The sequence below is a fragment of the Sarcophilus harrisii genome, chromosome 3 (genome assembly GCF_902635505.1).
Source record: "Sarcophilus harrisii chromosome 3, mSarHar1.11, whole genome shotgun sequence".
Taxonomy (NCBI): domain Eukaryota; kingdom Metazoa; phylum Chordata; class Mammalia; order Dasyuromorphia; family Dasyuridae; genus Sarcophilus; species Sarcophilus harrisii.
This window is the reverse complement of record NC_045428.1, coordinates 419,291,461-419,305,870: the sequence shown is the minus strand read 5'-3', so window position 1 is coordinate 419,305,870 and position 14,410 is coordinate 419,291,461. Positions and strand designations below refer to the sequence as shown.

The 14,410-nt window shown below is 32.7% G+C and overlaps 1 protein-coding gene across 4 annotated transcripts in view; it reads left to right on the top strand.

The window, feature by feature from the left end:
• GPD2 (glycerol-3-phosphate dehydrogenase 2) overlaps positions 1–13,043 on the top strand; it is a 180,906-nt gene extending 167,863 nt beyond the window's left edge. For 3 of the 4 annotated variants that reach the window (XM_023499218.2, XM_012544744.3, XM_031960649.1), the window contains exons 12-18: positions 701–832; positions 2,085–2,243; positions 5,386–5,498; positions 5,593–5,671; positions 5,767–5,865; positions 9,876–9,997; positions 11,842–13,043. In XM_023499218.2, the coding sequence (XP_023354986.1) occupies positions 701–832; positions 2,085–2,243; positions 5,386–5,498; positions 5,593–5,671; positions 5,767–5,865; positions 9,876–9,997; positions 11,842–11,845 (708 nt within the window). In that variant the 3' untranslated portion in view covers positions 11,846–13,043. Of the gene's footprint in view, positions 1–700; positions 833–2,084; positions 2,244–5,385; positions 5,499–5,592; positions 5,672–5,766; positions 5,866–9,875; positions 10,002–11,841 lie in introns of those variants that run through there. The other variant, XM_031960650.1, reaches the window with a different exon arrangement.
• The last annotated feature ends 1,367 nt before the right edge of the window (positions 13,044–14,410 follow it).

Sequence of the window (14,410 nt, the reverse complement as noted above, 5' to 3'; positions counted from 1 at the left end):
TTGCATTTCATCTTCCTCTTTACTTGAATGGATGTTGACAAGAACAAAATCAGCCAGAGCATATGCTCTTTCTTGTTACAATTTCTGAGTATACATTTTATGAGTAATAGGATCTTATGGTACCCAGTAAGCCTTTATATGTGTGTGTGTGTGTGAGAGAGAGAGAGAGAGACAGAGACACAGAGAGTGACAAAGACAGATACACACAGAGAAAGAGAGAGAGAGAGAGAGAGAGAGAAGAGAGAGACAGAGAGAATGGATGTGAATACCTTTCTTTTATTCATTTTTTTTTCTTTCTGAATCAATTCCACAATAGATCTTCTGGCTATATCCCCCCCCCCCCCTTTTATCTGTTTACTTTTTCAAACAGTTGGCTTGGCATCCTGCGTTTGTTGCTTCTCAATACCAACTGAATCTATTCTTCAAATGTGATCCTAGAGGTAGAGTGAAACTGAAATGTCATTACTCACTGAGAACAGTGATACATGCATCTTAGCTTTAGTGCTAGCCTAAGCATCCAGAGCTCATGGAGTTTCCTCCCACACAATCAAAATCTAATACGCTCCTAAACCAATTTGTTACATGCCGTGGGAACATTTGACAAGAAGCCCTTACACAAGTTTTTTTGGTTTTTGTTTTCTTTTTATTTAGGAAGTGCTGATATTCAAGGTCTTTGTCTAATGTGTTTTCCTTTCTATAGGTGGCTCAACATCTTGCTTCTACTTATGGTGACAAGGCCTTCGAGGTAGCCAAAATAGCAAGTGTAACGGGAAAAAGATGGCCCATTGTTGGAATACGTCTTGTGTCTGAATTCCCATACATTGAAGCAGAGGTATGTGATTTTTTTCTCAATGACCCATATTTTCCCTTGGTATCTAGGTTGAATTCTACTCACTTTTTGCAGTTCTCCTCTTCCCCCAAGTTAAGATAATTGCTGGTTTATTCTTTTTGAACATCTGCCAGAATATGAAATAAGTGGCCATATAACTATGATTGTATAATTACTTTTTACATTTATAAAATTTGGGGGAGATAGTGGTAATATGAATTAAAACAATGAAAAAAGCAATTAAAATAGTAATGAAATCCTCTTTCAAAGACTCAGCTTACGTCACTATTAAAATTAAGCTTTTCCAAACTACTTCAGTGTTTAATTTCTTGTTATTCTTCTGATCTCCTCACACTTATCTGTACTACTTATTGGATATTTAATTACATGCTATCTTATGAGATTTCTTATGAAGTCTTAAATTGTTATTTAAAATTTTTGTGTTTATACATTGTCTGCCCAAGATAAATATTGACTCTTTGAGGACAGGAATATTATCTTATACTTCTTATGTATTCTCCATAATACCCAACACAGTGCTTTTCGTACTATATACTCAATAAATATTTTGTTGTTGATGTAATACTAGTTTTATTGTCTTGTCATAAGGAATGTAATACACACACACACTGCTCTTACTATATGGTTATTTATCATACAAGACAGGAAATGCTATGTAGCCCAAATTAAAGATGTCTATAGATCATAGGGTTTTAGGGCAAATTTGAGTAGGATAAGAGTTACAATTCATAGATTTAGAGCTGAGAGATTTGAGAAGTTATTCTTATTCAATCCTTATTTTACAGATGAAGAAACTGAGGATTAAGATCTCACAGAATAGAATTGAAACTTATTTTCTGTTAGAGTTTTGTTGTTCTTTTTACTGTATCTAACCAAAGAACAAATAAAATAATTTCATAAATAGATAAATAACATGTTATACATAAACAGAGGGTACTTGCCTTTCTACCCATGCAATGAGATGGCAAATGAGAATCAGAAGAGATTTGCCAAAAAGTATTGAGAGTGGAGTTACTCCTTTTCCAGAGAGTCAACTTTTCAAACTGTGGTTTGTCAGAGACAGTTAAGCATGAACACTGTTATATCTCATCTTAAAATCAGCTAGGTGACCCAAAAGTATAAAACCAAACTTTACCTTTCATCTTACATGCAAGTTTATATGGGATTTTTTTGTATGTGGCTAGTTGCCTTTAACCTTTGGATACAAAATAACTTTTGAAAATGTTAAATGCAGGTGAAATATGGAATCAAAGAATACGCATGCACAGCAGTAGATATAATTTCACGCCGCACTCGACTTGCCTTTCTGAATGTTCAGGCTGCAGAGGAAGCTCTACCTAAGATTGTTGACCTGATGGCAAAGGAACTGAATTGGTGTGAAGAAAGGAAAAAGGTATGAAATATAGAATTTTACTACTATATTTCTCCAATTATCACATTGGCTCCAAAATAAAATGCTTGACTTTTCTGTTGTGTTAGTGGGTGTTAGAGCTTTCTCCATTAGCTCTTTATTCATTTTTATTGAAAAATCTTCTTAGAATATATCATTTAGTCAAACTCCTATTTCTGCCAATTTACCTTTTTTTTTCCTTTGGTAGCAAAAATACTTTTATATATAGATGATTCTCTTAACAAGCAATATGAAATGATGTTCTCATTCTAGATCTGCAACGAAGCCTCCCATATCCTCAGGCTGAAAGAAAGCCAATTTATTCTAATCAAGGTTTAGATATAAAGAATTGGTCTTACATGTCACTATCAGGGATGACTCTGATAAATACAATATCTTGATAGGAAAGATTTTTAGTACTTTATTTTCATTGATTTCATTAGTCCCAATCAAATTTTCAAGAGCACAGACATCTACTATGATGCTATTGCCATGTATGTAGCAAATAGAAGCACTGTCTTACTGATTATCTATAACCTCAAATAATTGAGATGTCTTAATTTGCATAAAGGAGAAACAATAGAAAAGGTAACTAATTACTTAAATTCAACACATCCAGAATAGAACTCATTCTTTTTTACTCTAAACCCTTCTTTCATACTTGCTTGTTTCTTTTGGGCGTACCAACTTTCTGGTCACTCTAGTTTGCAAAGTCTGAGTCATTTGTGGATGCCTTTTCCTTTTTTCCTATAGCCAATTGATTGCTAAATCTCTTCAATTCTATCTTCATAATATTTATGTCTTTCTAGTCATATGATTATCAGCCTAATTGTGGCTAGTTAGCGTCATGGATAACAGCTAGGTAGAGCCCTGGACCTGAAGTCAAGAAGAGACGAGTTCAATTCTGATCTCATACACTTCGTAACTGTGTGACACTGGTCAATTGCTTAACCTCTGTATTTTAGTTTTTCTAAATTGAAAATGGGCATCATCATAGCACCTACCTCACAGGTTTATTGTGAGGATAAAATAATATTTATAAAGCACTTATTGTAATGCCTAGCATTTAATAGGCATTTAATCAATACTTTCCTCCTTCCTTTCTCCTTGTCTTCACGGGAGGTAGATTTTTAATCGGAATGGACCTTAGAAGTCAGTGAATTTAGCTCTCTTACTTCATATATGGAGAAACTGAGGCTCATAGAGGGTAAGTGTCTTGACTGTGGTCACACAATTAGTAAGGTTCTGAGGTCAGAATTTGAACATGGGTGCTCCTGACATCAAGCCCAGTCCACTATTAACAAGCTGCCTTACATTTTAATTATTGTAATAACCTTCTAATATGATTTCCTTTACTCTAATCTCTCTCATCTCTAATGTCTGACTCATTTAACTGCCAAGTTGATATTCCTGAAGAATAGATCTAACTCCATTACTTCCCTACTCAGGAAGATCTATTGATTGCCAAATTCGCATTTAGGATTAGACATAAGCTGCTTTTTAACAATGAAAACCAAACCACCAGTTGCTAGTATCCTTCTCTCCCTCCCTACCTCCTTAAGTACTTGTTTTGATTATGGTTTGTGTATGTTATATGTGATTTGCATTTACTTCTTTGTATTTATGTCTTTATCCTGGAGAAATATAAATTGCTCATTGAAGGCAAAAAATGATTATCTTTTTGTCTTTGTATTCCTAATGCTTTCTATAGAGTGCCTAGCAGAGAATAAATGCTTACTCAATGTTTGTTGAATAAATGAATAAGTACTAGCGGTTTGTAACCTTAGAGGTCAACATATTGTGAATAATATGCTCAAAATGGTTTCACTGGGATGCAGTCTTTCTGCTTCTTAAATTCAAAATAAAATTCAACAAACATTTGGTAAACCCATACTATATGCAAGCACTGTTAGGTATGATGAAAAAGGGCATGTTTTTTGCATTTATTGCATGTGTATGCATATATAATTTTAATCCAATGCAAGCAATGGAGAGCTATCCAGGTCAAGGGACATTTGGAGTGGGAAAGAAAGGAAACACATGAAGAGTTTAACAGAGAAGGTAGCACTATAAAACTAAGGGAGAAAAGGTATATATGCATTCTTAGCTTATTAGAAAGGACATTTGGAAAAGGAAAGAAAGAAGCCACATGAAGAGTTTAACAGAGAAGGCACTAAAACAAAGGGAAAAAAAGATATTAAAATCTAATAAGCCTATTAGAAAGGCTCAAAGGATATATATTTTTTTAATTTTCTTTGTGGATAAGCGTGTACCTCATATGTGCTGAAAAATATCTGTTAATCATTTCCCAAACTCTTACCTCCAACACACTCAAGGAATGAGAATTCAGAGTAAATCCACTGTCTTCCAGTGGGTGGAATGTAACCAGTCTAGTTCATAGAATTCTTTTCCTCCATCATACCTCCCACAGTCTGAATTCCTGGCACAAATTGAATCAGCATCTTCTCACAACCAGATCTTAGGGCTCTCATTCTATTCTTGCACATTCAGATCATTCCACCCATAACTTTGGGGTGAATCAATAAGCAACCATCCTATAACAGGAATATCTATCTTTATTTATTTACAGTTTAAAAAGTAACCAGATATTATTGTGTGACCAGGGTCTTATTTGGTTATTTGACTAATACAGCTTTTTGCACATATATAGAAGGAATAATTATTGATTGATAAATGTATACATTCATGAGATGATAGCTGAAAGGATCCTATTCTATTCCCTGATCTTAAAAGTCCTTATGCCCCATTCCTGTGTTCCCATGTAATCATTGTGACTTTCGTTTTCACTTCTTTTGAAGTGATGAGCATTGGAGTAATTTGTACCATCTTTTTAAAGTACTAGTTCTCTTTTAAATCATTGCCAATTTATATTTCAAATGCCACAGATACAAGTTATGATAAATAATATTAGACTGAATGAAGACATACTCTTTCCTTTGTTTTTAAGGATGAATTTTTTAAAAGAACATAGAACTTTGAAATTTTCTCTCTTTGATAATAGGAACTATTTTACATTTGTTGTCTCCAGTGCTTCATATGGTCCTGGGCACATATATAATCTAAGGATTTATCAAATATATGTTGATTGATTGATAGAGATTTGGGGATTTTATTTGTATTTTAGGAAGAACTTGAATGTGCAACAAGATTTCTATACTATGAAATGGGCTACAAGTCTCGGTCAGAGCAGCTAACGGACTGTTCTGAAATTAGCCTACAACCTTCTGATATTGAGAGGTATGTTAACTATGCTTTAAATTTTCCTTCACTATGACTTTAACAAAATGTCTAATATTAGCAAAGTTTTGCATTAATGATCATTATTTTCTAGGTACAAAAAGAGATTTCACATGTTTGATAAAGAGCAAAAAGGCTTTATTACCATAATTGATGTTCAGCGTGTACTTGAGGTAACCTTGTTTATTTGTGCTTTGAAAATCTTTAACAAAATTAATAGAAAGCTTCAATTCATGATTAATTCTATTTCTACGTTTCTTTCATTTAGAGTATTGATATTCAAATGGATGAAAATACACTACATGAAATTCTCAATGAAGTAGATTTAAATAAAAATGGATTGGTTGAACTCCATGAATTTTTACAGGTGAGTTGTGGCTATTTCATTTTAAAAGACAAGTGACAAAATTTTTTTAAGGACCTGAAAATATTGCTTCTAATGTATGAGTAGTTAGAGTATTTTATTTAATTTATCTAAGTAACAGACCACTAAGTATACATAGTTGGTATTGCTTTTTACTACTGAGAAGCAAAGTAGGTTAAAAATCAGAAGTGTGTCTGTATGTGTTTGGACTTGTGATTTGATTGGTTTAGAGAATGCCTATTTTTTCAAGTGAGGATTAATAAATACCTTTTTTTTTTTTTTCCTAATTTCTAGTATTAGGAGATTGCCTGAATACCTGAGTGGTTCAAGTGGCCTAGCCAGGGTCACTCAGAAGTGAGACTTAAATCTGGTCTTTCTGGCTTTGAGACTTTCTTTTTATCCACTAAAATATGCTATATACTTTTGTACACTCATATATATCCAATTTTCTTTATATACACACATGCATATATGAGTACACATATATATGTACACATCAAACTTTCTTTTTTGTTGTTGAGACAATTGGGGTTAACAAAACAATTAATATATTTATTATTTATTGGGCAATTAATAATTGCCCAGGGTCACACAGCTAGAAAGTGTTAAGTGTCTGAGGTCAGATTTGAACGTAGATCCTCCTGAATTCAGGGCTGGTACTCTATGCACTGCGCAATCTAGCTGCCCCTACACATCTGACATTTTGGAGCATTGAGGAACGATGAGTACTTGGCATAGGTATTTCAGGTAGAAACCAGAAAAAGCCGTCTATCTACCTATATCTATATTTGTGAATATAGAAAAATCAGTATTCCATAGCTTTTTCAAATAATTTATATGAGCTAATGAAGAGCCTCTGTGATGCAGAACATTTTTTTTTGTTATTCATATTTCTCCTAATTAAATTAACAAACCAGTCAAATGTGTTGGGCTATTTAAAGAGGGGCTCTGAAAATAGGGTTAAGAACTTAACTTAGGAACATTTTTTAAAAGAATAGATCAATATCATTTTTAAAGGAATACCTATTGCCCAACTTTATCAGGTGTCATTTCCATTGTCTTTAGATACGTTTAATGCCTTAGATATGCATTATGTTACATATACAAAAAATTTAATTGTCGTAGTCTTAGAGGTGTGTTATTCTTCAAGAAGCTTGCAAAGCAAACTAAAGGGGGGAAATGTATGTTTTAATTTCAAGCCCATGTCTATGATGACATATAATTCAAATATTTACATTCTTGTAATTCCATACTTGAGTCCACATTCTTTAATTGATGATAGGAACTTCACATTTTCACTCCATAAGGAAACTGGGCATGAAGATCATTAATTCTCATAAATATCTCTAAAGGAGATAAAATAAAGCAAGATGACCAGCAATATATTTGTGTCTGTCTACCTCATTCTACTTATATGAAGAGTTTATTTGTTCCTTACTAGCTAGGTTTGTTTTTGTAGTCTTTCTTGGGCAGGTATTTCAAATGACTGCCAGGTCTTTGCTGTGCATCATGGCAATGATGAATGCTGAACATGAGATAAATTAATGCTGGGGATTTTGGTCAATGTCAGCCCTTTCTTCACTGTGTCAAGTTAAACAAACAAGATCAAGGCAAAGGAAATGGTAATTGTCTCTCTGGAGATAAGCTGCAGATAAGAGCATTGTTGAATCTAAATGTAGAAAATTTCCACAGTTGTGTCTAGCATTATAAAAAAGAGTTTCATCCTTGTAAAATCTAGTTCTTTAACCAAGACAGTCTTCAAAATAAATCCAGGCTATCATTTTGGCTTTTAAAGTAGAAATCACATAATGCTTCTTCTTTGTAATTTTTGGGGAAATTTTTAAAATTATAGCTTTTTGGGATGAGGTGCATCAATTAAAATTATGGATATTAACATTTTTGTGTTTATTATTATAAATATTATGAATATAAATATTTATATTGTACTTGAAGGTTGACGGTTTCCTTTACAAAAATTACTACCCCATTTTATAGACTGAGAAAGCTGAGATTCAATAAGGTTGAATAATTTGCTCATGTTGATAATGGGGATAAGCATCAGAGTTAGAATTTGAACAGAGGTCTTCTGACTCTATAGCACCTCTAAGCTTTGTTTAAAAATCCAAAGTCATATATGGCATAAATTTGTTGTGTTTAGTAATTGAGTAAATTTTAAGTGGAGCATAATTGAAGAAAATTGATGCTAAGTAACTGAATCCTTATACATGTTTTCTTATAAAATCTCTTGCTGATCAGGCTTTAACTTTTTAATTATTCATGGAAGAAAAGTCTTCATGTTCTAAGTACAAATGGTTATACTGTACTTTAAAGCTTTTTTTTTTTAAGTTAAAGATAATATCTTTCATAGGATCCATGAAAAATCTGTAATTGTTTCTCCAAATAAAATAATATCTCAGTACTTTAAAGATTGATTGTGGATCATGACAGAAGAAGAGAATATTTTAGATATGTACCATGTTTAAACTGATCCTGGTAAAAAAATAATTTTCACTCAAGATTGTTATTTGTTAATTAGGGTTTAAAGTACTTGTAGACTAATAGCCTAAGCAATAAATTATTTATGGAAGAGTTTGTTTTTATGTCTTCAGCTGTTAAAATACTAGGAGGAATAAAACATAAGAACACTTCAAAAAACCAAGTTATATCAGTTGATGCAATGCATTTTACATACTAGATATAGTAGGATGACAATTTTTTTTCCAAGTAAAATTATATGTCTGCTTGTAATTTTTGTATTTAAAACAGATAGGAAAAATTAAATTATGCTAAAATTATTTTTTAAAAAGTTTTTAAAATTCTTGTATATACTTGATGGTGTTCTTCCACTTTTTAATGGTTTGTGCCAAATAATAAACTGAAAACAAAAGTCTAACACTTCTTAACCTTCATCACCTGTTGCATTTCTTTCTTTTTAATATAAGGTAAATTCTAGCTTGATGTAAAAGTAAGTTAAGATTCTTTACTTTTTCTGACGATGTATGGCTTAAAAAACTATTTTTAGATGATCATTGTGTGGAACAATCAGGTGTGGTAAATGGCCAGAGCTTTCAAGAAATAAAAAGAAAAATTATTGGTAGGATAGAAAGAAGGAAAGCAAATTATAAAAAAAAAAAAAAAACTGGCAAGTCTTGAGCAGAAAAAAGGAAAAACAAACACACACATACAATGTAATTGCCTAGTTCATTCCAACAGTCATTTGCCATCTGAGTGCATGTAATTTTGAGACTAATTCAGATTCTATCCATTGGATAAAAAAGAATTAACTAAAAGTCTGAGCTGTGGAGTTTATTAATTCTTTAAGGTAAAACTTTGGATCCAGTTTCAAGGACTTAAATGAAAATTACTTTGAAAAGTCTTTAAGAAATTTGAAGGAGTCAAGTACAATATCATTCACCCCCATATCCTTTGTTATATATGGCATTATTGGTATCATCAGAATTATGTTTTTATCCTATTCCTAGTGTTGCTTTGCATTTTTACAAATGAAATTTGAAATCCAACATTTAAGATAATTTCAAGCACTAAAGGGCTTTGAACACACAGGGGCAAAGAAGTGAAGTTGATTTTCAAAGACTAATTTACTAGATAGTTGTTTCTATAAAAATGATGCCCTCCTGTTTCAAATTCACCAAAATAGTAGCTTTTTTCTTTTTTCTCTCTCTTTTTCTTTCTTTATTTATCTATCTATTTATTTGTTTGTTTGCTTGCTTCTGTTTGCTGTCTGTAGCACCTACTATTGTTTTTGATAGAGAACTCATTTATCTCAGCTTATAGTTTTAGTAACTATTAAAATGCTGTTCAGAATTGAATGAGCTACTCTGTTTTGCATATGTGCTTGTGTGCTTGTTGTATGTGTGTGTGTGTCTCAGGTTATAGTTTTTGTAACTATTAAAATGCTGTTCAGAATTGAATGAGCTACTCTGTTTTGCATATGTGCTTGTGTGCTAGTATGTGTGTGTGTGTTTTAATGTATCAAATGTTGTTTCTTTAAGCTGATGAGTGCTGTTCAAAAAGGAATGGTATCTGGAAGCCGTCTGGCAATACTCATGAAGACTGCTGAAGAGAACCTGGGTTCAAGATCTTCAATTCCAGTGGATCGGAGTTGTGGAGGATTGTGAGTCTGAGCAGTTAACAAAACAAAAAAACTACAGAACAACAACAAAGCACCGTGCTAAAAACAACTAGAAGCCATTCTTCTTTAAACTAGTGGATGTGGATAGCTATTTTTTTTTTTTTTTTAACCACTGGGAAACATTCCAAAACCCTTATGATAAGATCTTTGTGTACGCCCTTGATTTGTATTTGCCATTCAGCCTGGCTTATAAAAGGATATTTTACTTTTATTTTTATGCAAAATTTTAATACTGTACTTTTGGCCTGTTAGACTAGACAAGCTTTTCTCAGTCCTCAAGGAAGGATGTTTTGGCAGAAATTCAAGGAAGAACTTGGAAGAGATTTGCTGACACATACCTGTGTTCATTAAACTTTTAGATAGCCTTTACTCTTAAAAAGAAGGGGCATGCAGAATGACCTCTCTGGAAATGATAGTGTTTTTGAGGATTTCTTCCTTCTATCCCCCTGCCTTCCATTCACAATATTGTTCAATTTTCTAACTCAGGTGTGACTGCCAAAACTGAAAAAATTTTAGATCTTGTTTCAGGAATAAATCACAAAGAAAAACTCTGAAAGCTTCCCAAATCACAGGTATAGATAAGGATAGCATTGACATTTACTGAGTTTTACAGTGATAGTTTCATCTCGGCAGTTCATTTTTTTTTTCAGTGGTAGCTGCTTTTCTTTGAATGCTGAGGTTGCCAGCAAGATCCATGATTTCCCTACTTTGAGACTATCATAGAAATGGTACATTTGTATGTAACAACGATGAGCCCAAATTTTCTGTCTCTTTACAGTGCTACTATAACAGTTGAAATGTATTCCACAAGCACATGTGCAAAAAGTACAGGTTTCAAACCCCAGATCTTACCTTTGAGAGAGCATGTGATATCGTCTAATATTGATTTGGACTGAGCTCTATTGCATTAGTTTTGTTCACTTAGCAAAGAATTGGGGGAGGGGGAAGTGGAAATAAAATTAATATATTTATTAAGATATTTGTTTCAATTCTAAATATTAACCACAAGCACAGAATTTTTTAATCCTTAAAAGCATTTTCCTTTTGTCCTCATAGAAAAAAATCTGACATTTTAAGTAAGACTGATTAAGAATATTTTTGCTGCTACTTGATTCTAGTTGCACTCCCTTTATGTGTTAGCTTGTCCCTTGCCCCTTCCCCATATGAATTGAACCCCCACACAAGTTTTTATAAAAGATCAGATTCTGTATATAGAAGCAAATATTGAGCTTTGATGGAAGCTTTTACTACTGTGCTTGGAAATCTTAGTTATAAAAATTGGTATACAAATTGATCATCACAGTGGTGTTTTCTGTTAGCATAGGATCAGATCTTAATATTCCTCTCTCTATCAACTTTTTAATATTTGTCACCATCATGAGTCTGAATGGTGAGATTCAAAAAATGTTAGTATACATCAAAGTACAATTTAATAAAGACCATTTAATTTATTTAAATATTTATTGTTTACTACTTTCATGGTATTGTAAGTGGCTACAGAGATGGAAAACAACTTGCCCACAATGAGCTGGGTTCATGCATTTGCCACAATGGAGTATGAAACTGAAACCAAGATAGCCATACTTCCAAAAGTCATTGTGCCATGCTTTTCTTTTAAGATTCCTGCCAATATTTTTAATGAATAGTGGCTGAAACAAGATAATTCAGCATTGCTCTCAAAAAATAATAAATTTCTGTGTCTGAAACTAAGCAAGCCCCAACAGACAAAAAAATTATTTTAAAAATATATTTAATGTATCTGTATTTCTGGGATGAAATATTATAATATTGTATGTTTGGTTTTCCTCTCTTTTTTCTTCTTCTAGTTAAATCAAGATAAAGATGACTTGTATCTCCCTGAACCTAATGCAGTAGGACACTGACTTCTTGTGCTTAGGAACCTTCAGATTCTCTCGCCAGATCTGCATTTGTTAAATACATCACAATTGTGCATGTTTAGCTATGTGTGGAGTCTTGTATCATCAGCTTTCTCCTAAAATCTGCTGATTCTGAACCTGCATTTCTTCACAACTTCCAGAAACTTGTCTTGAGAATCAGCTGGTGCCAACTTTTTTTTTAAAACTGAGAATAAAGCATACAAGCATTTTGTGTCATGTCTAAATTAACACTGAGGTATTATCTGATAATAACTTTTGGAAAAATCAAGTACTTCTGAAACCAATTCCAGTTAGTCTTATAAAGTGACTTTTGAGATCCTTTTTAAAGGGATTCAGCTAAGAAAAAAAATCCTGTCTATAGTGAAAACTTTGTACGCTATGACTAAAAATAATTCCCTGCTCTAGTAGTAATAGTAATAGTGATAATAGAAGATTAATTTATAGACCATAGTTGTCTGCTACATACCCCGAGTATTATATCTTGCTTTCAGTCAGTGTATCCTGAGTGGAACCTTAGGATTTCTCCTGCATACCTTTTTATTCTGCTTTAAATTCTGGCATTGTTTGGTCTGCTTGGTATGTGGAATGCTAGCTCTCTCTTGTACATTGCTAAAAACTGCATTCTTATTACTGATAGGTTAAAAAATGCAAGGGTCGATTATTGAATTAATTATCATCTCACATTTTATGTATTTAATAAAAAGCTGTTGGCACATGAATGTAATAATGGTGAAGTGAATGCAGTTATATCTTTGTGCTGTTTTGCATTATTTCAGTCCTATGGGTGGTCCAGAGGAGAACCTGTCCTTCCTATGTATGAAATCAGAAACAAAATACAACAGCTACAAGCTCTGTGTTGGCCTGGATAGACATACTGCATGTTTTTACATGTGGCACTTTTATGTATTGTGTTAGGTTATTGTTCTAGATTGGACTGTTAAATACTGTGTTTGAATCTGGGTTGTCATTTTTATAACTGTCTTGGTGTTTTATTGCCATTATTTATTACTTTTGATATACAGAATGAGCTGCATGCATTTATAGAGCAATAAGAGGATGTGTTTAATGTGCCTTGTTTTTAACTGAATAAGAACTGAAAGCATGAATCAATAAAACTGATTAAAATGGTCCACTCACTGGCATTTTGATGTTCCTGGCAGTCACAGAAATAACTTTGATTAGTCTTGAAGCTAAAGAAAAAAAGTTTGAAAAATGTTTTAAGAAACTCTATTTTTAAAATGACATTTACTTTTTTTTTCTCTGAATTTTGCAATGCTATATCAGAAGTGAAATCTCTGCATTAGACAGACTTAATTTTTATGAGATAGCCTGAATTATTTGTATTAATTTGTAGCTGAAGCCTTTAGGGCATGAGTTTTGTATTTGTGCAATCCTGTTTTAAAATTACATCCAGCCTATTACAGCTCTGTTGGGTTTTTTGTCAACTGGAGCCTTTCAGACTAAGCGTTCCCATGCACACTGATGAATTTTATCATAACTAAAATCAATAGAAATGAATGGGAAAGATTACATAATCCATTTTGATCATCTTACATGTCAAGTTAGTGCAGGGATGCCAAGTGTTGATAAATGCTCTGACGGAAAAAATGCTATATATTTTCATTGTCAGTAAATCAGTAAAGCTGTTATCAGTTTAAACACAAATTTTAGAATGCCTGTATTATTTTATAGGTTTTTAATTCACACATATAGAAGGGAACATCTTTTGCATTTATAGTTAAGACCTGCTGCACGAGGGCATTGAATGTTCAAGTGCATATGTGCTCTTCGGAAGATTCCATGAAAGTGTTAGAACATTTAAAAGTATGAGCTTTATAGGCAGACTTCTAACAAAAGGATAGCCTATTTGGTGTCTGGGAGAAAGTTGTCAGTGGAAAACATTTTTTCCATTGATCTATCCTGTCAAATACTGCAGATTTTAAATAATGCTGGAATATGTTGATCTTACCATTTCAAAAGGAGACAAAATTTTGTATATTCTAAGGAGCAGGGAATGTGCTATTGATAGCAGTATTTTTAGGTAAATTGAATATGTCTTACCTTTCCCAATATTCACTTAATGACATTGTGAAGACAAAGTCAGTAGAATCTATGTTGCCTTCACAAGGAAAGGATTTCTATTTATGAAATAGAGATGATGAGGCTTTTATAGCTTTCCATTGTTTTTTAGGCCCCTGATTAACAACCTACCTTGTAAACAGAAATACACATAGTAAGATGTATAAAGAACTTTGATAGTCCCAGAAATATTCACACAGGTACTAAATATAGAAAGAATTATGTGTGTACACCTAAGTCTCGATGCACTTTTTCAATCTTTTAGGTACGTATCTTACGTAGGTAAGAATTGGATTTGTTTAAGCTATATAAAATACTGTCTTAGGAGAAGTAACAGGGCAAGCTTCAGTCCTTCATATGCAATATAATAATAATAATAACTAACATTTATATAGCCAGACTAAGTACTTTACAATTA